The sequence below is a fragment of the Eutrema salsugineum genome, unplaced genomic scaffold, assembly GCF_000478725.1.
Source record: "Eutrema salsugineum unplaced genomic scaffold, Eutsalg1_0 scaffold_16, whole genome shotgun sequence".
In the NCBI taxonomy this organism is placed as follows: domain Eukaryota; kingdom Viridiplantae; phylum Streptophyta; class Magnoliopsida; order Brassicales; family Brassicaceae; genus Eutrema; species Eutrema salsugineum.
Genome location: NW_006256858.1, coordinates 3,241,542 through 3,267,891, shown reverse-complemented (window position 1 = coordinate 3,267,891; position 26,350 = coordinate 3,241,542). Strand labels below are relative to the sequence as shown.

At 38.3% G+C, this 26,350-nt stretch overlaps 9 protein-coding genes and 1 pseudogene across 12 annotated transcripts; 5 read left to right on the top strand and 5 right to left on the bottom strand.

Moving 5' to 3' along the window:
* Window positions 1–43: 43 nt before the first annotated feature.
* Window positions 44–1,788, top strand: LOC18021381 (FBD-associated F-box protein At3g49020). Its single transcript, XM_006404125.2, has 4 exons — window positions 44–177; window positions 262–1,135; window positions 1,231–1,365; window positions 1,474–1,788. Exons 1-4 carry the CDS (start codon window positions 164–166, stop codon window positions 1,786–1,788), a joined length of 1,338 nt encoding a protein of 445 aa, XP_006404188.1. The 5' UTR covers window positions 44–163.
* A 937-nt stretch (window positions 1,789–2,725) lies between these two features.
* On the top strand, window positions 2,726–5,776 carry LOC18021380 (sn1-specific diacylglycerol lipase alpha). 2 transcript variants are annotated; one of them, XM_024157665.1, is made up of 6 exons: window positions 2,726–2,999; window positions 3,089–3,954; window positions 4,065–4,123; window positions 4,511–4,639; window positions 4,821–4,956; window positions 5,031–5,776. In XM_024157665.1, the coding sequence occupies exons 2-6, from the start codon at window positions 3,247–3,249 to the stop codon at window positions 5,427–5,429; spliced, it is 1,431 nt and encodes a 476-aa protein (XP_024013433.1). In that variant the 5' UTR covers window positions 2,726–2,999; window positions 3,089–3,246; the 3' UTR covers window positions 5,430–5,776. The 2 variants fall into 2 exon arrangements, with proteins under 2 accessions (XP_024013433.1, XP_006404187.1); XM_006404124.2 differs by having other exon boundaries at window positions 2,726–3,954.
* A 184-nt stretch (window positions 5,777–5,960) lies between these two features.
* Window positions 5,961–8,217, top strand: LOC18021379 (FBD-associated F-box protein At3g49020). Its single transcript, XM_006404123.2, has 5 exons — window positions 5,961–6,210; window positions 6,316–6,386; window positions 6,491–7,361; window positions 7,446–7,574; window positions 7,674–8,217. The coding sequence occupies exons 2-5, from the start codon at window positions 6,370–6,372 to the stop codon at window positions 8,022–8,024; spliced, it is 1,368 nt and encodes a 455-aa protein (XP_006404186.1). The 5' UTR covers window positions 5,961–6,210; window positions 6,316–6,369; the 3' UTR covers window positions 8,025–8,217.
* A 139-nt stretch (window positions 8,218–8,356) lies between these two features.
* On the bottom strand, window positions 8,357–9,456 carry LOC18021378 (annotated as a pseudogene).
* A 66-nt stretch (window positions 9,457–9,522) lies between these two features.
* On the top strand, window positions 9,523–11,474 carry LOC18021377 (FBD-associated F-box protein At3g49020). Its single transcript, XM_024157666.1, has 4 exons — window positions 9,523–9,732; window positions 9,854–10,745; window positions 10,834–10,968; window positions 11,055–11,474. Exons 1-4 carry the CDS (start codon window positions 9,719–9,721, stop codon window positions 11,442–11,444), a joined length of 1,431 nt encoding a protein of 476 aa, XP_024013434.1. The 5' UTR covers window positions 9,523–9,718; the 3' UTR covers window positions 11,445–11,474.
* LOC18021376 (uncharacterized protein At3g49055) lies at window positions 11,428–13,364 on the bottom strand. The gene is made up of 5 exons (XM_006404120.2): window positions 12,583–13,364; window positions 12,422–12,498; window positions 12,176–12,287; window positions 11,966–12,082; window positions 11,428–11,896 (listed from the first exon to the last, which is right to left on the bottom strand). The coding sequence occupies exons 1-5, from the start codon at window positions 13,354–13,356 to the stop codon at window positions 11,549–11,551; spliced, it is 1,428 nt and encodes a 475-aa protein (XP_006404183.1). The 5' UTR covers window positions 13,357–13,364; the 3' UTR covers window positions 11,428–11,548.
* Window positions 13,365–13,970: 606 nt separating this feature from the next.
* Window positions 13,971–18,897, bottom strand: LOC18021375 (U-box domain-containing protein 32). Of its 3 annotated transcripts, XM_006404119.2 has the most exons (10): window positions 18,452–18,897; window positions 17,707–17,828; window positions 17,328–17,449; window positions 17,137–17,241; window positions 16,752–16,897; window positions 16,488–16,648; window positions 16,058–16,201; window positions 15,224–15,751; window positions 14,413–15,138; window positions 13,971–14,335 (listed from the first exon to the last, which is right to left on the bottom strand). In XM_006404119.2, exons 1-10 carry the CDS (start codon window positions 18,633–18,635, stop codon window positions 14,153–14,155), a joined length of 2,421 nt encoding a protein of 806 aa, XP_006404182.1. In that variant the 5' UTR covers window positions 18,636–18,897; the 3' UTR covers window positions 13,971–14,152. The 3 variants fall into 3 exon arrangements, with proteins under 3 accessions (XP_006404182.1, XP_024013532.1, XP_024013531.1); XM_024157764.1 differs by lacking the exon at window positions 18,452–18,897 and having other exon boundaries at window positions 17,328–17,439; XM_024157763.1 differs by lacking the exon at window positions 18,452–18,897 and having other exon boundaries at window positions 17,328–17,460; window positions 17,707–17,815.
* Window positions 18,898–19,523: 626 nt separating this feature from the next.
* LOC18021374 (UPF0496 protein At3g49070) lies at window positions 19,524–20,844 on the bottom strand. The gene is made up of 2 exons (XM_006404118.2): window positions 20,759–20,844; window positions 19,524–20,634 (listed from the first exon to the last, which is right to left on the bottom strand). Exons 1-2 carry the CDS (start codon window positions 20,805–20,807, stop codon window positions 19,559–19,561), a joined length of 1,125 nt encoding a protein of 374 aa, XP_006404181.1. The 5' UTR covers window positions 20,808–20,844; the 3' UTR covers window positions 19,524–19,558.
* A 591-nt stretch (window positions 20,845–21,435) lies between these two features.
* LOC18021373 lies at window positions 21,436–23,835 on the bottom strand. The gene is made up of 4 exons (XM_006404117.2): window positions 23,105–23,835; window positions 22,183–22,623; window positions 21,936–22,016; window positions 21,436–21,785 (listed from the first exon to the last, which is right to left on the bottom strand). Exons 1-4 carry the CDS (start codon window positions 23,778–23,780, stop codon window positions 21,694–21,696), a joined length of 1,290 nt encoding a protein of 429 aa, XP_006404180.1. The 5' UTR covers window positions 23,781–23,835; the 3' UTR covers window positions 21,436–21,693.
* A 130-nt stretch (window positions 23,836–23,965) lies between these two features.
* On the top strand, window positions 23,966–25,818 carry LOC18021372 (signal recognition particle 9 kDa protein). The gene is made up of 4 exons (XM_006404116.2): window positions 23,966–24,156; window positions 24,436–24,504; window positions 25,093–25,186; window positions 25,579–25,818. The coding sequence occupies exons 1-4, from the start codon at window positions 24,085–24,087 to the stop codon at window positions 25,653–25,655; spliced, it is 312 nt and encodes a 103-aa protein (XP_006404179.1). The 5' UTR covers window positions 23,966–24,084; the 3' UTR covers window positions 25,656–25,818.
* The last annotated feature ends 532 nt before the right edge of the window (window positions 25,819–26,350 follow it).

The following is a 26,350-nucleotide window of genomic DNA, read 5'->3' as shown; positions in this document are numbered from 1 at the left end:
AATTTACACTTATCTGTTAGGGTTTGTAACTCGCTGGTCCTGTTAATAATTTTGAAGCTGAATCGTCGTCACCATTTTCTCATCTAAGCTTTACTCGGATTCGTGTGTTAAGCTATGAGAAGTGCATAATAAACCTGAAGGAAGATTTATCAAATTGTTGACAATGGAACAACAATGGTATGTTTCAAGATACTTTTAAATCCTTAATTTTTTTTTTAGCCCTAAAACTCTTTATCTATTGGTTATTTGATTTGTCGACAGCAAAATCGGTGGTGAAAGCTTGAGAAATCGAAATTCTGTAAATGAAGACATAATCAGCGAATTACCTGAAGCTCTGCTTCTTCAGATATTATCTTCTGTTCCAACAGAAACTGTCATAGCCACAAGTGTTTTGTCTAAACGTTGGAGATCTCTTTGGAAAATGGTGCCAAATCTCAAGTTCGATTCTTACTATCACCATACATTCTCAGAGAATGTTTACAGGTGTCTGATTTTACACAAAGCTCCGTTTCTAGAGAGTCTGCGTTTAAAAATCAAACATAAAGCTGATACTTTCGACCTTGGTATATTGATTGGAGCTGCATTTGCGCACCATGTGCGTAAATTGGTACTGAATATTCAGTTTTATGAGGATAACTATGTCAGGTTTCCAAGGGTTTTGTGTAGCTGTAATAATACACTCGAGTTCTTGATAGTCAAGTTTTGCGTTCTTTTGGACTTTCCTTATCGGGTTTGTCTTGCTTCCCTTAAAAAGCTGCACCTTCACTTTGTGTTATTCAATGACGACGCATCTGTTTGCAACCTTTTATGTGGCTGCCCTAATCTTGAAGATTTGGTCATATATCGAGGATGCTATGTAGATGTAGAGACTTTCACTATTGTGGTGCCATCATTACAGAGACTAACCATATACGAGGATAAAGAAGAGGAGAGGGACGGTGGTTTTGTGATAAATGCTCCTTCTTTGAAATACTTGAGCATCAACACGTTGTATGGTTTAGGGTTTTGTCTGATTGAGAATGCGCCAGAGTTAGTGGAGGCAGAAATCCATGACGTTTCTAATATAACCAATGAGAAGATTCTCGAATCCCTAACTTCAGTCAAAAGTATTTCTTTACACTTATCACCCTTAGAGGTACTTCTTAAGATTTGAAGGGGTTTGTTTTTTTTTTTTTTTGGCAATTGGGCACAAGCATTGTTTAGTGTAGTAATGTTTGCTTTTGTGCACAGATCAAGTATCCTACTGGTATTATCTTCTGTCAGCTTCTATCTTTGGAGCTATGTACAGGTAAAATAGAGTGGTGGAATCTACTTACGCGCATGCTCGATAGTTCTCCAAAGTTACAAAACCTCAAGCTGAGCGAGGTAAGCCATATATCATTAGCCTTTAGTACTTTCTTTTCCCCAAGAGCTAGCTCTACTTTCAGGTATTTTTGATGATCTTAAATATCACATTAATTGCATTGGTCTCAGCCATGTTTTGGTAGTAATAAAGATTGTCCGGTGGGGTGGAAATGGAGTCAGCCAAAATGTGTACCGGAATGTTTGTTGTACCATCTTGAGTCATTTGTGTGGACAAGATACGAATGGCAACGAGATGATGAGAATGAAGTGGCCACATACATCTTAAAGAACGCAAGACGATTGAAGAAAGCGAGTTTCTCCACAAAACCCATTGAAGCGGAAGAGATCGAAAAGCTTGAAACGAGACGTGTGATGCTCAACGAGTTGGCTAGTGTTGTCAGGGCTTCATCAAATTCATGTCACCTCGTGTTCAAATCCGAGTAAACTCTTGAGCATTTAGTTACTATGCTTTTTTGGGCCATTGGAAAATGTAAAATTATCAACATTACCTAGTGACAGGTAGTTAAGTTTTGGGTACATTTTGAGTGTGCACGAGTTTGAGTTTCAGCTATTACATCAGCAGAAACAAAATGTCTTAGCTATTACATCTCCGATTAGTTTTTCTCATGTGTTTTGAAACATAAGTGCAAATTAGCCATTTTTTAAATTCACTTATACAAAACTATTCTTCGCCACTTCCTTTTGAATTTAGCATGAGTTCCATGTCGTCCATAATAAAAGTATAATTCTTGATCATGCAACATTATGTTAGCGTGGTTATTGACAATTTTTTGATTGTAGAAATCAGGATGATGAATTGATTATATTGATTCAACATGTGAGCTTGCAAGAATAGTTTAAGTTGAGTTGATCCACCACAGAATAACTCCAATTGGTACCAAAGGCGAACCAGAGTTGTTTCCGGTTTGGGATTGTGCAACCAAGTTTCCATTCCATGTCTCTTTTGACTGTTTGTTGAATAAGCCAGTGGCTACCAGCCTACCACCTTAGCTTAGTTGAAATTAAAACAATTTCACATTAGCTGTAATATTGTTTTGTATTTATAATAAAAATTCAAAAATATATTAAACTAAACGAAGAACATTAATTGAATCTCATTTTCGTAGTTTTGTAATTCGATTTTATACTTTCTCAGTTTCTATAAATCTAAAACATAGTTAGAGAAACCAACCATTGCTTTTTTTTTTTTCTTTGTCAACTACCAAACATTGTTTATCATCAATAATTAATCATTCTCGCGAAATCTAACTGAATTTTGTCCAAAAAAAAAAAATTATACCTTTCTTCACACAACACAGCACTCTATAAAGCTCTGTAATTTCACCCAAATTCACTGCCGTATTCCGCCATATATAAATAATTAACAAAAGCGAGCACGAGTCCGGCGAGTTTGCCCTTTCCTTCAATGGCGTGATTTTCATTTCATCTCCTTCCTCAAAGTCTTATATCTTCTTCCTCGGGACGAAACTTCCCTTTCTCATCTTTCAATTCTACACTCTTCCCTCCAATTCATAGACCTCGGATTTGTGCTTAAAGTGAAAAATAAGTGAGAACTAATTCAGTTCCCATGTTTTCGAGCTCTGGATATCCTCTTAAGAGTAGCAATTAGGACTTCAAATCTTCAATTTCACCAAGTATGAATCTCCATTTCATTGTTTCTTGATTCACAAAGTTTGACTTTTTTTCCTTTCTATTTCTCTATTCATCGGTTTTTACATTTCAGTCTCACATCCTCCAGTCAAAATTCCAAGTTCCTTCAGTTGGGTGTGCTAAAGATTCGAAATTTTCTTGGTTTAATCATTCAAACTTTATGCTTTGATCGTTAATCATAGCTCTATGATGATGATGGTGTTATAAACTCTGTATGAATCGAATCTGTTCATGTCGATTCTATGTGGTTGTTGCCCTCTTCTAGAATGTGTTTACTGTCTCGGTTGTGCACGTTGGGCTTATAAACGCTGTCTTTACACGGCTGGTCACGACAGCAAAGACTGGGGGCTTGCAACAACTGACGAGTTCGAACCGGTTCCTAGGTTTTGTCGTTACATTTTAGCAGTTTACGAGGATGATATTCGAAACCCTTTATGGGAGCCTCCAGAAGGATATGGGATAAACCCTGATTGGTTGCTTCTAAAGAAGACTTATGAAGACACTCAGGGTCGTGCTCCAGCTTACATACTGTATCTTGATCATGATCATAAAGATGTGGTTGTTGCGATCCGGGGGCTGAATTTAGCCAAAGAGAGTGATTATGCTATGCTTTTGGATAATAAGCTTGGGGAAAGGAAGTTCGATGGAGGGTATGTGCATAACGGGCTGTTGAAGTCTGCTGGTTGGGTTTTGGATGAGGAATGTAAGGTTTTGAAAGAATTGGTGGTGAAGTATCCGAGTTATACTCTGACTTTTGCTGGACATTCACTTGGGTCTGGTGTGGCTACAATGCTGGCTTTGTTGGTGGTTCGTCATTCTGATAGGTTGGGGAATATCGATAGGAAGAGGGTCAGGTGTTTCGCTATTGCGCCTGCTAGGTGTATGTCGTTGAATTTGGCTGTCAGATATGCGGATGTGATCAACTCTGTTGTGCTTCAGGTGTGTCAATTTTTGCAGGACACATTTTTTGGGTTATACAACATCAAATGGGCTAAGATTCAATGTAAATGTTGAGTCTAGAGTATTTGTTTTTGTTTTGTTTGGTTTAGGATGACTTCTTGCCCAGGACAGCTACGCCTCTAGAAGACATATTCAAGTCTCTTTTCTGGTAAACAGTGTCTCTTGGACAGTTATACCATTCTATATGCAAAGGGTTTATGCAAGTATGTTATTTTCTTTTTGAAAATTTCAAAGGTAGCTCACAACAACTTGGTCCACTAAGTAGAGGAGAAAATCCCTAAAAAAAAGTTTTGTCCTTTATATGTTTCAATGCTGACATTTCAAGGAATTTTGGTCCACTCTTAGTTGTCATCATGTAGAGCTCTTTCTTTTTTCAGTTTGAAAGAGCTTTTGTTAGTTCAGTTTGTTTTTTATGACTGGTTTAATCATCTTTACTTTCGTGGACAGTTATACCATTCTTATGCACGGGTTCGAAACTTTCAACGGTAGCTCACAAAATTCTCACAAATTTTTGTTTTCTTGTGTGTGTGGACAGTTTGCCATGTTTGCTATGCATAAGGTGCATGAAGGATACATGTGTTCCAGAACAAAAGATGCTCAAAGATCCTAGGCGGCTTTACGCTCCTGGTCGCATGTATCACATAGTTGAGAGAAAGCCTTGCAGGTAGTATATAGATCGACTACACACTACATTAAAAGGACCCTCTGTTTCTTAGTTTGCAATCTCAAATGTCTTATGTGACATTATATTCAAGATACATCACATTTCTTTTGATCTGCAATCGATCATGTGATGAGCTAAATACGTTGTAAAGTTTGACCTATTTGGTAATTGTTTCTTGCAGATTAGGAAGGTTTCCTCCGGTTGTGAAGACAGCAGTACCAGTAGACGGAAGGTTCGAACACATTGTTCTTTCTTGCAATGCAACTTCAGACCACGCCATCATCTGGATCGAACGAGAAGCTCAGAGAGCTCTCAACGTAAGTTTTTCACCGACCTCATTAGACCGTAAATCCTTACCGGTTCGTTAATGCTAAAATTTGAATTTCTCCAGCTAATGTTGGAGAAGGAGAAGACGATGGAGATCCCGGAGAAGCAGAGGATGGAGAGGCAAGAATCATTAGCCAGAGAGCACAATTTAGAGTATAGAGCTGCGTTAAGACGAGCAGTAACGTTAGATGTTCCTCACGCTGACTCTATGTCCTCTGAGTACGGGACATTTGACAAAGCTCAAGAAGATGAAACCGAAGAAGAAGAAGAAGAAACAGAGGAAGAAGAAGGAGAAACAGAATCGATTGCATCAATGGTTGGTGAATCATCATCATCTTCTCTTCGTCCATCGAACAAGAGAAGAAGGCACCGGGGAGTTAGTTGGGACGAGCTGATCGAACGTCTCTTTGAGAGAGACGAGTCTGGTAACTTGACATTCGAGAAATCAGATTTGCGTCATTGATCTCGATCAAACAAATTCTATTGTATTGTAAATATTGAATGTGTAATACAATCAGTATCATTACAGACCACATTGGTCTGAGTTTATTACATAAGATTGCTTCTCCTACTTCGAACTCGGAATTAGGGTTTTTTCTTGGGTTGAGGAGGAAGAGCGCAAGAAGATCTGAAAGCTTCGACCTGTGACTGACACTTCGAGTGATCTCCTTTGTTTTCTTCCAAGCATTTCTTTAGCGACTCCACATCGCACGATGAAGCGATCTTCTTCGCCGAAACATTTTCTGGTTTCTTCTTCGCTTCTTCCATCGTCGTCGCCGTCGTCTTTGTTCAAAGGACTTGTTTGTTTCCTGCCGACGAACGATGATAAATGTCTCCGGGGAAACGAAGAAGACTTTTTACATTTTTCAAACGACGGCGTTTTATTGTTGACTCTGTTCGTGCAATTGGGCCTAAATTGAGTAAAGAAGCCCATATAAAGAAATCCTTTTTAGGCTTCGATTCAATTTTTGACCTTTCAGAGAAAAACAAACAATCCATCGGTTCTATTTTCTCAATTCGTCGTCCTCTTTCTTCTCGAGATCATGTGCTCGAGTTGCTGATGCAAATTAGTTCACTGGGTTATTACTCTGCCAGGGTTTTCGATTTGGTTTGTGACTCGTTGATTGAAGCTGAATCGTCACCGTTATCATATCTAAGCTTGAGTCGGAGTCTTGCGTTAGGCTGCGTTTGCATTCGTAGCGTTCGTATTGCGATAGATACTTGGATAAGAAGATTCATAGGAGGTAGAGCCAATAAAGATTTCTCTATTAATATTCATCACTGGAGTTGCAGACCTCCTTCAAGAATTGTCTTTAATCTTCAAGAATTGTCTTTGATCCAATCCGTAGGAATCAATACAGGGACCTGAAGGAGCTTTTACCAAATTGTTGTCTCTGTTAACGATGACGGAACATAAATGGTACGTTTCTTAGTTTCGTTTATGTTTCTTACCAAAACCTTGTATGGTTTTTTCTTCTATGAATTCTTATGGTTTTTTCTTTGAATTTTCAATTTTTTCGACAGCAAAATCGATGGTGAATGTTTAGATGTTGTGAAAGAGGACAGAATCAGCGAATTGCCTGATGATTTGCTTCTGCTTATATTATCTCCACTCCAAACAGAAACGGTCATAGCCACGAGCGTCTTGTCTAAACGGTGGAGATCTCTTTGGAAGATGGTGCCAAAGCTCAAGTTCGATTCTAAATATCACAAAAGCGAAAGATTTTCAGAGAATGTACTCAGGTCTTTGCTTTCACATAAAGCTCCGGTTCTTGAGAGTTTGCATTTGGTAGTTAGAGACACTATTTCTGAAGATGCACATGTTGAACGATGGTTTGAAATATCAGATGCACAACATGCGAGGAAATTGGTAGTGGATCTTCACAATGATCAGTACTTGTATTCCGGTTTTCCGTGTGTGTTTTTTAGCTCTAATGATACGCTACATACCTTGAAACTCAAGAATAATATTCTCTTGGACTTTCCTTCTGGGGTGTGTTTGAAGTCTCTTAGAAAGCTGCACCTTGAGTATGTGGTATACAACAACGAAGAATCTGTTCGTAAACTTTTCCTTGGCTGCCCTAACCTAGAAGATCTGTTGTTGAAACGAGGAAGCAATGCCCTTGAGGAGACTTTCACTATAACGGTGCCAAGATTACAGAGACTAACCATAGAAGGTGATCATAATAGCCAAGATCCAGGCTATATGATAAATGCTCCTTCTTTGAAATACTTGAGCATCAGCAAGACCAGTCATCTTGAGTGCTGTTTGATTGAGAATGCGCCAGGGCTGGTGGAGGCCAAAATCATCGACGTTTCTTATATAAAGAATGAGAACATTTTAGTATCTCTAACTGCAGTTAAACGTCTTTCCCTAGACTTATCACCCTTTGAGGTAAGTTTAAGATTTGAGGATTTTTTATCTCTGCAAATTGTGCTCTAACATTGTTGTTGGTACTAATGTTTGCCTCATGCACAGATAAAGTATCCTACTGGCATTATCTTTCACCAGCTGGTATACTTGGAGCTTTTTACGCAAAACGGGTGGAATCTTCTCTCGCTCATGCTCGATAGTTGTCCTCAATTGCAAATCCTCAAGCTCATCAACGTAAGCAAGTTCATTAGTTTTTTCTTTTTCTTCCAAAGCTCCAGTTTCAGGTGTTTTGATGAGATCTAACCTCATATGAGTTGCATTGTTGGTTCTCAGCCATATCGGTTTGCTAAAAGAAAAAATCGTCCGGTGAGGTGGGAATGGAGTAAACGAACATGTGTACCGGAATGTTTGTTGTACCATCTTGAGACATTCGTGTGGACAAGATACCAATGGCAACGAGAAGATGAGAAGGAAGTGGCCACATACATCCTAAAGAATGCAAGGCGGTTGAAGAAGGCAACAATCTCCACAAGACCGATCCAAACTAAAGAGCTCAAAACGTTGAAAAATATCAAAATGTTGGAAAAGAGACGTGGGAAGATGCTTGACCAGCTGGCTAATGAGGTGAGGGCTTCAAATTCATGTCATCTCGTGTTCGAATGTGATACCTTCTCTTGTAAATAGGATATTTTCTTAACATCGTCGTCCACAATGTGACAACAATACAAAAGAAATCAGTTAACAAAATCCAGTTTCCTTAGCAAGACGGTGTTTTTGTCGCATACTTGTTGTTCTTGCAGTATGAAGCTGGATATGTTATGGATAACAATGTTATGGATAGTACATTGAAAGTTGTTCTATGATGTTTATATCGACAATGGAAATGGATTTGACTTTTTTGTTCTATTTCTAGAATTCTTGCAAACACTTATGTCTTTCTTATTATATATAAATAAATAACTGGGCTTCTATGGTGATATTTAGTCTACACAACTCTTGTGCAAATTAATACTAGATCAAGCACCATATCGTAAATATGCTCTGTTGCTTATACATGAAGAATTGTCAGTAGCAGCTACAGAAACAGCAGCGGCGGTAGGCAAACGCCATAACGGCCAACACCAAACGTATCTGAACTTTCCGCGTCTGCGTTCTATAGACTCTTCTTCTTCCAATTGGCGGTAGTTCAATGCGGTTGAGAAGTTCAGCAATTCTTCTCTTAGCCAATCGCAGCGATCTCTCGGCTGCTTCTTCTGCTACCATTGCAGCTTCGGCTAACTTTTCTTTCAGTTTTCAGTTTCCCTTCTGATATCATCTTCTCAACCTCTGCTTTTAAAACCGCCATCTGAATTGTAGCATTGGCTTTTCTTGATTATGGATCTTTTATTATTAGCTTTCAAGTTTTGATTAGTGAACGTTCTTGGACTTCCCGGAGCCCTGCTTCTACTTCTAGCTCACAAGCTTCTCTCCATCTACTTGCTTCTGATTCAGCTTCTCTCATTACATTCACTAGCTCTTCCACCTTTGGTTCAATAAAAACTAAACCTCTCGAGTAAGCCATTCACTACAAAAACTGAGAAAACAGAGTGCGAAGCTAGCCAGATGCTAATACATTTCGTTTTGAGATAGAGATCTCTCTCGGTTTTGCAGCTTGTCGATATTCATTATGTTCTCTGGTATTTTCTGAGCTTGTTCCTCTGTAATTTTCTTCAACTGCGCTTCTTCTAATCTTTAAGTTCAAGAAAATAACATTTGATTTTTCCTTATCCGTTCCAAATGTTACTTGTACATCTCCATCAAAATCCAAACTCATTCCGTAGATTCGTCATTGTTTCCTCTATTGCTATAACCTGTTCTTGCCCATAGATTCCATTATACTCAAACCTTTATTTGATCCTTGTCACTGATCGATCAAATTTCTATTATATTGTGAATATTGAAATCTGTAAACAAACAGTTGTTCATACAATCATTATTATCATTACAGACCACATTGGTCTGGGCGATGACTCTGTTCGTACGATTGGGCTTCACTTGAAAAGGGCAGAGTTAAGAAGCCCATTTAAAGAAAGCCTTTTTGGGCCTCGGGTTCGATTTTTCTCACACTTGTCGACATCTCGACTAATTCGTCGTCCTCTTTCGTCTCGAGATCTTGTGCTCGTCGAGTAATGCAGTAGGTCACTAGGTTTACTCTCTTACTGTTTCAGTTTGGTTTGTGACTCTGACTCGTCAATCCTTTTGCTGATTGATTGATTTTGAAGCTGAATCGTCACCGTTATCATTTCTAGGCTTTAGCTTGTGCTAGGCATTTGGAGTGTTCTTGCGATAGCACTGGGACCTGAAGGAACTCTACCAAATTGTTGTCTCTGTTAACGATAATGGAACACAAACGGTATGTTTCTTAGTTTCGTTTATGTGTGTCTTTGGTCTGATAACTTTCTATGGTTTTCTTAACTGTAAGATCCCACCCGAATTCAAAATTGTGTATGGGTTAATCTTTGAATTTTCGACAGAAAAATCGGTGGTGAGCGTTTGAGAAACCGAGATGATGTTTTGAATGAGGACAGAATCAGCGAATTGCCTGATGATTTGCTTCTGCGTATTTTATCTTCACTCCCAACAGAAACTGTCATAGCCACGAGTGTTTTGTCTAAACGGTGGAGATCTCTATGGAAGATGGTGCCAAAGCTCAAGTTTAATTCTGAAGATCACAAAAGTGACCACCAAAGATTTTCAGAGATTGTTTACAGGTCTTCTCTTTCACATAAAGCTCCGGTTCTAGAGAGTTTGCATTTGGTAGTTAGAGATAAAACTGAAGCTTTAGATGTTGGAATATGGATTGGAATTGCATTTGCACACCATTTGCGAGAATTGGTAGTGGATCTTCACAATCAGGAGGAAGCTTATGCCATATTTCCTAGTGTTTTGTTTAGCTGTGATGATAATACACTCGATAGCTTGGAATTGAAGACTTCAATTCTTTTGGAGTTTCCTTCTCGGGTTTGTCTCAAGTCTCTTAGAAAGCTGCACCTTGACTATGTGGTATTCAATGACCAAGAATCTGTTTGTAACCTTTTCTCTGCCTGTCCTAGTCTTGAAGATTTGTTCGTGGAACGAAAAAGCAATATCGATGTTGAGATTTTCACTATTGCGGTGCCATCAGTACAGAGACTAACCATAGTAGATGAGTTCCCAGGAAACGGGGATGAAGGTTATGTGATAAATGCTCCTTCTTTGAAATACTTGAACATCAAAGGGCTCGAGTGGGTTGAGTCCTGTCTGATTGAGAATGCGCCAGAGCTAGTGGAGGCCAAAATCATTGACGTTACTTATGTAAACAATGAGAACATCTTGGTATCTCTAGCTGGAGTCAAACGTCTTTCCTTACACTCATTACCCTTTGAGGTAAGTTTTATAGATTAAAGGATTTTCGTAGAGTTCTCTCTGCAAAGTGGGCTTTAACATTGTTGTTGGTACTAATGTTTTGACTCAGGGACAGGTAAAGTATCCTACTGGTATTGTCTTTTATCAGCTGGTATTCTTGGAGCTATTGACACCAAAAGAGCGGAATATTCTCTCGCTTATGCTCGATAGTTGCCCTAAATTGCAAATCCTCAAGCTCATCAACGTAAGCAAAGTTTTCAGTACTTTTGAGCTCTACTGTCAAGTAATTTGATGAGATCTAAATATCATATTAACTTGCATTGTTCTCAGCCTACTGATTGTTTTGCTACAAGAAGAGCATGTCCGGTTGGGTGGGAATGGAGTCAGCCAAAATGTGTACCGGAATGTTTGTTGTACCATCTTGAGACATTCGTGTGGACAAAATACGCATGGCAACGAGATGATGAGAAAGAAGTGGCCGCATACATCCTAAAGAACGCAAGGCGGTTGAAGAAAGGAACAATATCCACATTAGCCATTGAATCTAATAAGCTCGAGAGGTTGGAAAAGAGATATGAGATGCTCAACGTGTTGGCTAATGAGGTCAGGGGTTCAGTTTCATGTCACGTCTTGTTCGAAGCTGATTCGTATTCTTATAAATCAGGATACTATGTACCACATAAATTTTCTTTTACATTGGGCACGACAGAGAAAGAATAATAGAGTTTCACTTCATTGTTTCAGAAGTTAAGGGCCTAAGAAATGAAGAACATGTAATCTTTATTAGATTAAAGTGAAACTATTTTGATTTTATAAACACTAGATCAAGCACCATATCGTAACAATGCTCTGTTGCTTATACATGAAGAACTATCGGTAGCAGCCACATAAACAGCAGCGGCGGCAGGCAAACGCCATAACGGCCAACACCAAACGTACCTAAACTTTCTGCGTCTGCGTTCTATAGACTCTGCGTCTTCCAATTGGCGGTAGAGATGTTCAATGCGGTTGAGTAGTTCAGCTATTCTTCTCTCAGCCAATCTCAACGATCTCTCAGCTGCTTCTTCTGCTACCATCGCAGCTTTGGCTAACTCTTCTTTCAGTTTCAGTTTCCCTTCTGATATAGCCAATGCTGATCTCATCTTCTCAACCTCTGCCTTTATAACCGCTATCTGAATTGTAGCAATGGATTTCAGTTTTGTTATTTAGCTTTAAGGTTTTGAATAATGAATGAAACTTACGAGTTGATCGCGTTCTTGGACTTCACGTTGCCCTGCTTCTACTTCTAGCTCACAAGCTTTTCTCCATCTACTTACTTCTGATTCAGCTTCTATTATGACACTCACTAGCTCTTCCACCTTTGGTTCAGTAAAAAATGAAACCTCTCGAGTAAGCAATTCACTACAAATTGAGAATACAGAGTGAAAGCTAGCCAGATGCTAATACATTACGTTTTGAGATAGAGATCTCTCTCGGTTTTTCAGGTTGTCAATTTTTATCATGTTCTCTGCTATTTTCTGAGCTTGTTCCTCTGTAATTTTCTTCAACCGCGCTTCTTCTAACCTGTAAGATCAAGAAAATGGCATTTTTATGTTTCTTATCATTTCCAAAAAATTTCTTGTGCATCTCCATCAAAATCCAAGCTTAGCCAGTATCAAAGCTTACCTTGATTCTTCCAATTAAAAAAAAAAGCTTACCTTGATTCCTCCAATGAAAGCTTCAGCTGAGAAATCTCTTTCCGTAGATTCTTCATTGTTTTCTCTATTGCTATAACCTGTTCTTGCCCATAGATTCCATTATACTTAAACCTTTATTTGATCCTTGTTGCTAAAAATCAGACCACAAGTAATGAACATACCATACTATTCTCAGCTTCATCTTCTTCCTTCTCGAGAAGTCCTGTTTCTGAGCTTTCCTGTACTGATTCCCTAAACCCAAAACCAAACCCTATTCTCTGTAACCCTCGTTCTGCGATTTGTAGCAACGCCGATCTCTTCTGCTCATTCGTCTCTTTCAACTGCTTCTCTGCAATTTGTTTCTCAGACAAAGCAGCTCTTAACAAGACACTGATGTCTTTGTTCTCCTCTTCCAAAAATTCCACACTTCTACTTAGCTCCATCTTCTTCTTCTCCATCGATTCCATAAGCGTCTCCACCTTCTTCTCTACCTCCTTGACCAACTCCAAAACTGACTTGGAGCTATATTCCTCTGACTCTATTTTTCCCACTCTTCCCCTTCCTGGAACATCCTCGTCGTTTAAGTATCCGATCGATTTCAACAAGCGATCTTGTACAGATTGTACGGATTCCGTAACTTCCGAAAGTAATCTGGATTTTTCCTTTGTTTCTTCTTCAAGCTCACTGACTCGCTCTCTAGAAACTTCAAGATCTCTTTTTGTTTCCTCTCTGACCATCGCTGGCTCCGAGAATCGAGCTTCAAGCTCCTGATTTCTTTGCCTAAGCACATCTCTCTCGCGAGACAGCTCCTGGTTAGCTCTAATCAAATCGGTTTTCCGATAGACCGCCTCGAATATCTGGCTACGGAGACGGACAAGGTCAAGGTCAAACGAAGAGTACTTCTGTTGTGAGACGTCGTGGTCTTGATCGGAGATAAGAGTATCTTTGAAATCCATGGGAGATGATGATAATGATGGTGACTTGTGAAAATTCTCTATAGCTGAGGAGGACGCAAAGTATGTCTGTTATTGACTCTGATTTGCCAAATACCTAACAGTCAAATAACAACGTAGACTTAAATATATCTTCAACGCTTTATATTATCTACATTAGATTTCAAATTCCTTGTTTGTTTTTTTTTTTTTGCCGGGAAAAAGGAACGACGTCGTATTGGTTGTACCTTGTATTCTCTATTTTTATTAGCAAATAATGTAAAAACTGTTAAACTTTTGTTAAAGACACAGAATTAAGAAACAAAACTCTCAAGAGAAGAACGAGAGACTTGGACGAGAGAGAGAACAAGTTACAACTCTTACACACACCTATTCGCTTATTATACATATTGGACTTATATAATTATAAATAACATACGACCAAACTCAATTATCAACTAACAAAAACAAAATTAATAATGTATATAAAAACATGTAAAGGAGGAAGTTGTGATTTCTTAGAGAATATTTCTTTATGAAGAAGTGTAGAGCATCTAAGAGGGAGAAGTATTGAGTCGAAAACTGTAGGTAAACAAATTTGAAAACTTTTGAGATAATCACTAATAGAGAATGATAGGTAAGAACTTCAAACATTTTTAAACCAATAGTAGAGGCTACTAATTGTAACTGCGACAATATGTATGTGAGGCTTATATATTTTCCATACGTTTGGGGATGAATTTACAGGAGTGACAATCTGAAAAAAATTGGGAGTTAAATGTAGCAATATTGTCCCCCTAAAAAAAGAGGCAAAAGCAAATCACCATTGGTTTTGCCAATCTTGGATAGCTAAGTGAAGAGCGTGATTAGGTATGAGATTGCAATCTTCCATCTTCAGGTTTGTCATCGGCGACGTATCGTGCCCATTCGCTAACCATTCCCTAATAGCTTCCGCTTCGTATGTGAATCCATCTGCTGCTATTAAAGGATCTTTCATCACTTCCTGTGTTCACAACATACAAAACATGTTTTAACTTTTGTCTTAAACCTGTTCAGGCATTGAAACTCTCAGAAAGTTACCTGAAAAATGGGGCATAGGTAATGAGAAGGAGGCTTGCGTGGAGCTTTCTGGTTCAAGTAAGACGATGACTCTGGTAAAGGAACCTCAGGTGATTTCATTCGATCAATAATCCGTAGAATCACGGCTAAGTCTGGTCGGTTCAATGGGTTTTTCTTACAGCAACGGATGGCTACATTAGCTAGCTTCTTGCCTCTCGCGACTGGCCAATCTCCTGCTGAATTATCCAGAACCGCGCTGATGTTATCGTTCTCTAAAGCGCATTTGACGTCTCTCAGTATCCCAGAGAGAGGCCTTCTCGTGAGAAGCTGAAGGAGAATCATTCCAAACGAGTATATGTCTGATTCCAGCGTCATTTCACCGGAAACAAAGTAATGTGGATCTACGTAAAGATCAGATTTGTCGATACCATCAATCGGGATCAGCTGAGAGATTCCGTAGTCGTTGATTTTGGTGACGAGGTTGGAATCAAGGAGGATCTTGGATGGTTTTAGGTTTCCATGGATGATGCAAGGAACGTTCGAATGAAGAAACAGGAGGGCTGAGCATATTTCAGAGGCAATCCTGATCCGAGATTCCCATGAAAGCGCAGGAACGTTGTTCTCAGTTGAAAGACAGTCTTCGAGGCTTCCATTAGGAATATATTGATAAATTAGAGACCGAGACTCTGGACAAGTACCCACTATTGTTACCAGATTTGGATGCCTTACCCTGCTTAATATTTCCACCTGAAATCCAAAAAAAAAAACAATCAGAATTTGTGTAAAAAACTCTTGAGGATGTTTATACATATATATAGATAAAGTGCTTTACCCGACGCTCAAACTCAAAGTGATTCTGGGAGCCATATGAAGGCAACATCTTTACAGCTATTTGAAGATTTTGAAGATTCCCTTTATAGACACTTCCGTATTTGCCTTCTCCAAGTTTCCAGGATGGATCGAATTCGTTAGTAGCTTCATTGATTTCCATAAAAGAATAATCAAGCATTTCTGACCCGGAAGACTCTACATTCTTTCCTTTTATCAACCTCTTCAATGTGTTTACTTCCTTTATAGCGTTCTCATGATCTATCCGGATCTGATCCCTTTTCTGCCTGAAACTTTTCAAGAGCTCCATAGCCGTATCAAATTTCTCACCATGTTCTTTTTCCAAGTCGTGCAGTTTCCTGATCTGGCTCTCTAACTTGAGATTATCACCCTGAACCATCTGAAGTTTTTTCATGAATCCATTGTTCTGGTCTATAACCATCTTCACTTCATCCTTTTCTTTTTCCAGCAATTCCTCCAATTTCTTTCTTCGACTCAACTCCTTAATGCATAAACCGTCTAAGGCTTTTGCCTGTGAGATGGCATGAAAAAAAAAAGAAAAGAAAAGAAAGTTAAACCGGGAAAAACAAGTTTGAGAAAGTGCCAGCAGTAACAAGATGGTCTACATCTTCATTTCTTTTGATCAACTAAAGAAGTTCTGTGTTAGCAATCTACAAATCCCCAGTGAGATATTTCTTTATATTAAGCCTTTTTGCATGTGGTAACAAGATGTATTGGTTTATCTATCGCACAATTAGCAGAAATGGATAGATACTATCACTTTTAAAAATATCATCTCCATTTCTTAGATAACTGAAAAATGGATTGGACGTATAACCTTGCATAAAGCCTCCATGGTACTGTCATCCTCTTTCTCATTTCGAGCTTCTCCATAGACAGTTCTCTCTGATTGGCCGATATCATGCATGGCTTTATCATACCTATGAACTTCGCGCGCCACATTTCCTTCACGCTTCTTTTCCTGAAATTCCACAGGATCACCCGATTACCAGGCGGATTAATGGCTTGTCCATACTAAAAAGTGACAGCATCATATCCACTTTAAGTACAGCTTCCAATATATTGAAAGACAAAACTACGATCATATATTGAAAGTCACATTTTCAAACAGCTCTATATCACGAACTTGAAGATAAACCGAGACCTGTAATTTTTTGCCAAATTAAAGTCTTTTCACGCAAATGACTAAAGGAATTTCTAGTCACTACATGATTAGTATGAAAGATGAAAGTAAAAACTCCTCCTACCTCAACATTTGAGGTAGTTATGGTATCTGAACCAGCCAATTCTGGACCAATCGGTTCTGGACCAACCGGCTCGCCAAAGGAAGAACCCGAACCTGAAGAAGAAGGAATTGGTTGTGGTTCCACCTTTTCTCTCTCCAACTGACCCGAGTCTTTCTCACCATCTGCACAATTCTGTAACAAAGTTACCATACAGAGACATAATATAAATGATAGCAAAGGAAAAGATATGCAAAGGGACCTTGCAAAATCCAAGTAGACTGCTACCTTGTTCAAGGAGGCTACGCCAATATCTTAATCTTCTCCTCATATAAGAAGATTCCAATTTTTCTGATTTCCTTGTCTCATTATCTGAATCCAGCTGTACTAGGGGAGGCATGGTTTGTCTGTTATTACTATCATCATTTGTTGCCCTGTTTTTAAGAGTGTTTTTTTTTTTTAATTATATGAATAGAGGTTGAAAACAAAACAGATAGTAGAAGCAGTTAACTAAAAGGTGGTATACTAGCTAAATCCGACAACAAAAGTCACATGACGTATCATATTACATCAACATTTATACAGATGTATCCTAATAGTTTAGCATAGGAAAGACGATGATTTAAGACATCTCATTCACACTTTCTGCAATCTTCAAAAGAAAGAAATTTACCTTGTAAAGATAAGGTAACCTTTACACAGAAACCAAATATGGCAGGAATCAGGAGCTTTTTTGCAAACGAATAAGGCTTTCTTGGACTTTAAATCGGTCATTCTCCTGGCATTTAAGTAGATAAAATGAATTTCAGAGGCCAGATGAAAAACATTTATAACATAAGAGATAAAAATAGAATCATATATTACCATGAGTAATGCTTATCTGATGCAGCTCCCATTACTAACCACTTGATATTGTGTCGAGCAATTAGTTCTACGATACCTTCCTCGATATTTTGCCCCGCAATGCAAAGTTTATCTGTTTGAACCTAAAAAGAAACTATGTCAATTCATTAGTTTATCAACTGAAAGGGTCCTGACCAACAATGCCTAAAGATTTAAAGAATCTGAGCTATGAGGACCCAAAAAACAGGACACAAGGTTTCTCTGTTATGTTATATCTTTATATGAACAATTATTTTTACGAAGATTATAGGATTATTCAAAGTCAATTGCAGTGAGTTGCCTTACTACAGTTATACTTAAATACCAGTACCATTACGCGAAGAAAAGAGAGACTGAATACCTCGGTTTCAGATAAAAGGTGAAGATAAGAATTCATAATCTCATCCACTTTTTGTTTATCAACGCGCTCAATCACCTTGACAGCATTTTTTCTAAAGGTACCACCGGCAAGTTTCTTGTGCGCTGTAGGTAAACAAAATGTTCTCAGCGATTGCAACGTCTAAACATCGTTGGCAATAAACTGGTAAAAGAGAAAACTAAATGCTATGAACAACCATCTAAAGTCATCAAATCTCCAGCTCCCACAAGAAAACTAGACTTTCCAATTCAAAGACAAGCAAACCAACAGAGTCTGACAAAGTTTTGTACAATGTACAGAAACAAAAGCAATGGCTGATCTTATTTACAATGTAATCAAATTACGGTCATCATTCCTGTATTGTCCACTTCAGTTTGATACATAAATATTGTGTTCTTCTTCCAAACTCTTAAAATGGGTGCTCATGGAAATGTTTCATTATTATGGTTTGTCTTCCTCTTCTACATATAATAGTGAAATAATTATACATTTCTCTGATTTTCTTAGCAAAATGATATATATAGACATCTCAACTTAAACTCCGTAAGTTCAGTCAAGATTCATGAGCAATATATAGAAAGGTTTATGCACTTATCCCACAATAATTTCAAATTTTCGATTTCGTCTAATGTTCATAATTCAACAGATCTATACATAAAAAAAAACCATAAACCATAATTCTCCACATAAGAAGTAATTCAGAGAGAAAGAGAGAAGAAGATCTCACTCCACGAAGCCGGACGAGCAGGGCGATGAACGTAAAGCAAGCAAATCTTCTTGCCTGAGAAATTTCGCGCCGCCCATAACACCGTCGTTTTGCTCCTCTCCACATCTTCCGCCACCGCAACGAAAATCGTCTCATCCACATCTAAGACCAATTCGTCTCCATTGATTTCTCCTATACTACCCATTTTTTCGGCCCCCTTTTTTTTTCTCTCTCTCTCTCGATTAACTTTCTACAAGCATTTGTTCAATTCCAATACTACAAAGTCACTTTATTTAAAGGAAAGTAGAACTCGTGAGATTCCTCGAATTGGAATCGTTTTATGGCTCGGACGAGTCGCTGACTCGGTTCTGAGTCAACCGATTTACCTAATTAGAAGAAAAAAAAAAAAAAACTGGGCTTCTTCTTGATGAATAGAGTCTCTCCTACCACTGGAACCCGAACAATGACAAGAGGTCGTCCAAATATTTGTTTATCGGTTTAGTCCTATTTTCTCGACCTGTAATATCTTTTTATATTTTGGAGTAAATATTAATTAAGAAACGTAACATAGACACATGTAAAGAATTTTTGGACTCTGTTGACAAATGTTAAAATTCGAATATTGTATTGTGTTACATTTCCTTACAAGAATTTTTAATAGTTCCTTACAAGAATTTTTAATAGCTCCTTACAAGACACCTTAAGTCGGAATATACATGAATTTTGGGATGGATGATGTTAAAATCTAAAATGAGAGTAAAAGGGTCGGACCGTTAATTTTAATTCTTGGACCAAAATCCGTTAATCTTAATTCTTGGGACCAAACTTTCTAAATACCAAAAAAATTAGGACCTTTAGTTTTGGGTTTTTGTCAACTATATAATAAACTCCAAAACTAAGAATGGAGTATCTTCTCTACTTCTTATCATTCTTAGAAATTGGAATCCCTTTGCATTTACCCAAAATACATATTAGATCAGGATGTGATGTTAGCAACATGTAAATACATATATAAACTTTTTAAGAAATTAAAAATTTAACAGAGTTGGTGGTAGGTAAATACTAATACTAGATACAGTTTTAATACATGGTAAATTAATAGAATTGAGAGGAAAAAAAAAAACAATTTTATTTGGATTTGGGAGCGACTGAACAATGAGGTGGTGAAACATCAGAATCCAAAATCTGTCTAACCACAAGATTCCTTGCTCGATTAATGGTCATGAAACACAAGTAGATATGTTCTTCAAGCTCATCAAGCTCTTCACCAAAGCTCTCTTCACATCTCTTCAACTCTCGAGCCACTTCTTCACCAGCTCGAACCCGACCCGACCCTCTCCCAACCCAAAACTCTGCCATGGCTCGTACGTGCTCCACTTCATCGTTAATCCGAGTCACTAACCGGCTTATCGTGTCCAAATCACGGCTTAAAATGTAAGTACCTTTCGCAGCCACGTCGAGCCGAGCCGCTGTTTTCGTCAGCCTATTCCTTAGCCCAACCGGTTTAAATCGACCGGTTAAAAGAGTTGGACCGGCTATGAACAAAGCAAAGGCGTGAGAGGCTATGGTTACAATCAATGTAGTGGTTAGAGCCAAAACGAGAATCCCTGAGCTATGAGTTAGTCCGTTGATGAGCTTGAGCTTGGCTCGCGTCTTGTCTCGGCTAGACTCTAACCGTTTTAGCAGGTTTAAACAGCCGGTTCTGGTTAATTGGATCCGAGAACCCGACGAGAGAAACGGGTCGAACCATCTCGATAGCTCCACGAATTGGTCCATAAATGTCAGTGAATCCTTATTATTATTCTCCAATTGAAATTTGGGTTTCAGAGATTCGTATTTAGAACGAAGACGGTGAACGTTTTTGAGTAATAGCGTGCAGAGCAAGAAAGCGTTTGCTGTCTCCAAGAAATAATCAGAGAGAAGAGTTCGGGTGGGTCGTCCGACCCGGGATAGATCCAGGATCCGTGTGATGGTGTTTGGGTCCGGGTCTAGGAGATTATGTGCAAAGAGACGGTATGACATGAGACGAGATGACGTAGAGGAGGATTCTATTGGTGAAGAAGAAGAAGACACCGTGGACTTTTTGCGGCTTAACTGGATGACACGTGTCCAAAACTGATTGTATGATTCTGTACGGAAGGCGTTTGCATATTCTTCTCGGACATCCACGTCATCACCATTTTTGGGACTTGTATTCCCCGAAGCTGGATTAAATTATTATTATCATCAATAGAGAACGTTTATATAGGAAATTCGATATATTTTTTAAAAAATTATTTTCTTGGTTACTGTGGTGATTAAAAATGAAAATAGAAATATAGAATTAACCTGTAGATGCGAGAATCCTTTTGATCTTTGATGAAACTTTTATGCCCATCCTTCAAGATATTGGAAGAAGCAAAATTTATTCTGTTTCTGAATAGAGAGTTCTTGGTTTAAGATGTTGCGCGAGAAAATGAGAACGTCAAGAAGGTTTTCTTTATTATATAGTTCTTCGTGTGAATTATAATTGAAACCAAAATTAATTAAAGAACTATTCATTTTGCTTGCTAGAAAAAGAAGTATCCAAGGATTTGTTGGAAAACTGTTAATTTTGTTAGTACTTGTAGTGGCAGTGAAGAAATATCGAGAAATTAACTGAGTGGATGCTTGCACGTAATAGAAAATAAGACCTCCAAGTAAATAAAAGTTATCAACAATCGAAATCTATCCATATTTTCCAACTATGGAAAGTCTTTACACAAACTCATAGGTCCACGTTTGCCAATTTTGGAAGGTGTGGTAAAGAGTTTATCCAATTTCGTTTTCAATTAGATATTTTGGTCAAAATTGGAAATACATAAACCAAATGAAACCAATTCTTATTTGACTATGAGAATTATATAGAGAATCAAGATTTAGTGAATAATGTAATTCATATAATGAGCAGCTCCAGCTCCGGCCTAACTATGAAACCAATTCATACGATTTCTTAGAGAATGAGATGAGAGATGAGAAGAAAAGAGACGAGAGAAGAGAGAATAGAGATTTAAGAAAGAGATTCAATACACTGTTTCTTCGATAAGTGTTTCATGAGGAGGTAAAATACTCAAAACAACATCAGGTTAATGAATGTATAGAAGTGCATCACTTATTGAGGCCCAGCATCGGCTGCTTCTCTCTAGCCAGAACATAACAGTGTTGGACCTAGGGTGGTCGCCTCCCGCCATGGGATAGAGCCGGGACTGGAGACGAAGAAAAAAATCTCGTACGCATTTTCGGATTTAACGCTTGACCCATTGGAAGCTCTTCCTTGCCTTAGCTTTACCAGGTTTCTTCCTTTCCACAACTCTCGAGTCTCTTGTCAAAAAACCAACTGAAACATATCCAAGATAAAGAAAAAGATCGATATCAAGACCAATCAAATGGAAACATAGTTCAGACAATATGCTGTATCTCTGCTGAAGAACATTAAAAGGACTACACAGATTCTGTAACACTAAGATGCGTGAAGCATCTTGCTTACCAGATCGAAGTGCTGTTCGCATATCTGGTTCCCAGTTTTGCAACGCCCTGCTGATACCCAATTGAATAGCTCCAACTTGACCTTCAAACCAAACATTTAAGTGCACGGTTAGAACAGACTAAAATGTTTGAAGAATTGTTGATTTGCGTAAAGAGATGCCAATCTAGTCTGCTTACTTATGACCAAATCCTGTAGCTAGTGTAAATAGAAAGAGCTTCGCATAAGAATGATTGTTTAGAGGTTTTACCTGTAGTTCCACCGCCTTTCACAGTGCACTTAATATCCCAACTACCTAAGGTTTTGGTCTCAGCGAGTGGGCGGAGAAGAGCAGCACGATGGTCAAGCATAGGGAAATAGACATCGAACTCTTTGTCATTAACAAGGAATTTTCCTTTCCCAGGTATAATCCAGACACGAGCTACGCTACATTTTCTTCTTCCGGTTCCATAGGCTCTCCCCGTTTCATCCACTTGTCTCACCCGTGACTTAGCAATCTCCTCTTGCATCTGGAGTTCTATCTCAGCTCTTGAGGACTTCTTTGAACTCTTCTCACGGCGCAGGTTTTCAATCTCAGTCAGAGGAGGCAATCCTGGGATCCCTTGGAAATCCTTCAAGGCTATTAAACTATCAAGCATTTCATCTGTTATACCTGACTTAGCAATAAGGTCTCCAAATGCTCGATCAGGACCTGTAATAGTAAGTTCCATATCAGTAAAACTGAAAAACTTGCTCTACTTATGGTGCCTATTAACATTCAACTGAGCGTCGTTAATAGAAAACGCATCAGCGATAAACTAATAACAGAAACCACACATTAAGCACCAAAGTCTAAACTGTTCCGTAACATAAGAAAGCACCATAAGCAAACTATCCACTTCAAACACAACTCTTTCTACTCAAATGCACATGCCTCTTAAACATCCGAGCTTACTCCAAAAGCCAGCATATCGTCGACATAACAATAGATTGATTTACACAAACTTGCGACTCGAATGATCATCCAATCCAAATCTAACATCAACAAGGTAAAGTTATGTGATCAAATTTGCCATCATTATTAGCTACTACCCATTTGTCCACAGACTCCAAATCTAGATACATTTCCAAATTATTGGTGCACTGCAGATTAAAAATCAAAACTTAAGAGTGAGCAAATTCAGGAATCTCACCTTTGATAATCTCAGTGAGCTCTTTCTCCTCCTTTTCAATCACCTCCTTCTTCCTACGCTCTTCCTCCGCGTTTTCCACGCCGGTGTCAAAGCTAAGCGGCATATCTCCGCTGGTATCAAACACGACCTTATCATCTTCCTCCTTCAAATTCCATGGCTTAGATCCATCCCACTCATTTGATTTCACATCGCCCCTAGTTCCAAAACCATTCGCCTCCTCACCTTCAGTACCGAACACGACTTTCTCATCTCCTTCCTTCAAATTCCACCGCTTACTCTCCTCCAAGTCATTGGATCTCCTCTCGCGGCCACTTTCACTCCCTTGTGCCACTTCTTCTCCCGTATCGAACACAACCTTATCCTCTTCCTCCTTCATGTTCCATCGCTTTGGCTCCTCCGGCCTCTTGCCCTCTCCACCAGCTGAGCCGAATCCTGCAACTCCGGAGGAAGCCCAGGAATCATCGGAAGAGAAAGGATCGGACTTATCATCTTTCACTCCAGAAAAGCTCCACGGAACGTCATTCCGATTATGCCCATTCCCGTCGCCATTTCCGCCGCCGCTAGTGTTCGTGGAAAGCGGGCGTATAAACGAGGAGAAGATCTGAGAGTTTGATTTGGATGAAACTAGTGTTACGAGACGGAGATTCGAAGGTCTAAGGAATAAACGAGAGAGCATGATGGTGAAGAACAGAGAGATTCAGAGATTGGGGGAAAAACAAAATTGCAGATATTCGAAGAAGAACGGTTAGGGTTTTACTTAGAACCACTGACAGTCTTTAACGCTAACGAACCGGTCCGGTTTTACCAGGTTAATTCCGGTTTGATCATCAGTCAAATTTTTTTCTTCCAAAAACAATCCAAATAAGAAGCCGTCTTTTGCTTCTCTGCTTCTCCGTCGAGGTTACTTTGCGAATTCTGCAGACTGTGTCTCCCGGAGATTCCAATCGCACCAAATCCGATTAAAATTTAGCTAATTCGAGATGGTGTATATCGTTTCCTGGGAAGAGTTTGTGGATCGATCTGTTCAGCTTTTCCGAGCTGATCCCGAATCTGTAGGTTTTTTTTTTTTTGCTCCCCTCCTTCTTGATTTCGTTCATCACGGTTGCTTTGGGGATTTTGTGCTTGTTCTATGGTGTTTGGATTATAATCACTCGATTTCGTACTGGGCATTCGATAAACCCTTGATAAATTGATTTGAATTTCGTCGTGTTTGGTCGAAATCTAGCGACTGTATAGATGCAATCTACACGTTGCGTTTCCAAATAGAATTGATGAACACATGACTTTGTTTCTAATGAATCGGATATTTGGATTCGATTTTTATGGTGCAGACTCGGTATGTCATGAAGTATAGACACTGCGACGGCAAGTTGGTTCTCAAGGTTACTGATAACAAAGAGGTAAGTGATTGACTGTGTCTAGTTCTCTATGATCACTTTCTTCTTATTGTTTGTTCTTTGAGTTCATATATATTAAATATACTTTTGGAAGTTCAGTTGTATTTGCTGGTGAATTTGATATCTGATTAGTCGAATGATACTTTGATGGCATGATACTGTTTTGGAGAATGTAGTTTAAGGTTCCGTGATGATTACCAGATTTATCTTTTCTGGTTGGTTTTTCATCGTCCCTTGTCATAGTTATGTAGTTACTTTGGTTTTGGCTTGTTCAATGTGATTGCTAATAGGCTAAGTTTTCTTTACATCAAAATGAATTGAACATGTCTTGGCCTGGGATGGGTTGAATAAGCAGATCGAATTCACTGTTGAAACCAGTTTATCTTGGTGGATGTTGAAGCATGTTTGTGCTTGTTAGTCCAAGTGAGATTGTTTAAACCTCGTTGAGTTTGGCTAAGTTTTACATAAAGAATTGCATCAGCTCCTGTGGTTGATTAGCTCTCTCTGTTCCAGCCTTCTTGTTTCGTCCTGTGCATTCTGTCTTATCTGAAGCATATGATATATTTTATTTCTTCTTTTTCTTTAACTTAGTGTCTCAAGTTCAAGACAGACCAAGCACAAGAAGCAAAGAAGATGGAGAAACTGAATAATATATTCTTCACCCTCATGGCTAGAGGACCTGATGGTAAAATTTCATTTTCTTGCTTACCAAACTTGAAAGAAAGAAGAATGGAACTTCACATTCGAATATGCATCATATCTTAATGTTTGAGAGGAAAGCTCCTTTGTTTTATGGCTCTATGAGGTTCTAACACCGGTCCATCGTTATATAGTTTATTTTTATGAGAGACTGTATAATCTTCACCGGCTATTAAGTTTATAAATATTCCTTAATCATTATTTTCGACTGCCTAATTAAAAGAGAACAGAATTTCAGAGATCGAATGTGCATCATCTCATAGAACATTGGAAAGCTCCTTTTATGTTATGGTCTAGCATTGGTACATCGGTGTTAACATCCTCACGACTAATGGGTTTATAGCTTACTAATTTATGTTGGTTGTATATATAATGCAGTTGATCTCTCTGAAGTCACCGGTAAAGAACAGATGGAGACACAGCCTGTGAAGAAAGGAAGAGGAAGAAAGCAATAAGTCTCATGAATATTTTGTTTCTTTCTTGGTATCAAGATTTTGATCCATTTTTTTTTGTTGGATATTTTGAGATGGGTTTGTGTCAAATTGTGATCGTAGGGTTGTCAAGATTTGTTCTAACGCTGACTTTGGATTTAGTAATTTACAACTTTTTTTTTTGTTATTAACTTTTTCCATAAGTGCTTGGGAGTCGTTGATAACCTAAACTCAAAATGCTAACCTTTTGAATAGGATTTAAAAGTTGGTCAACCCCCTATACGTCGTTTGGTTATAACTTATAATGTACGATTTTGAATGAAATCTCAGTCAACCTAAATTTGAACAAGATACGTTACGTAAGCACGGCATTCAGTTCAAAGGTAAAATGATTGAATCCAAGGGATTCAGTTCAACGGGTAAAATAATTGAATCTCGAGGTAAAATAATTAAATTTTAATGCAAGTGCAAAAAGTAAGATATATAAGACGAAATATAAGAACAATGACTTTTAAGAAAAAATCAAACAATTAAATAAAAAATTAATTGAAATATAAAGATAAAAAAACGTCAAAGAAATACAAAGAAAAAGAAGGCGAAAAAAGAAATATAAAAAAACTTAAAAAGAATGAATAGATACTTCAATGAAAATATGTGAAAAGAAAAAGAAAACAGTAAGTAAAAAAAAAATTAATTGATAGCTTAAATATCATCGTTGA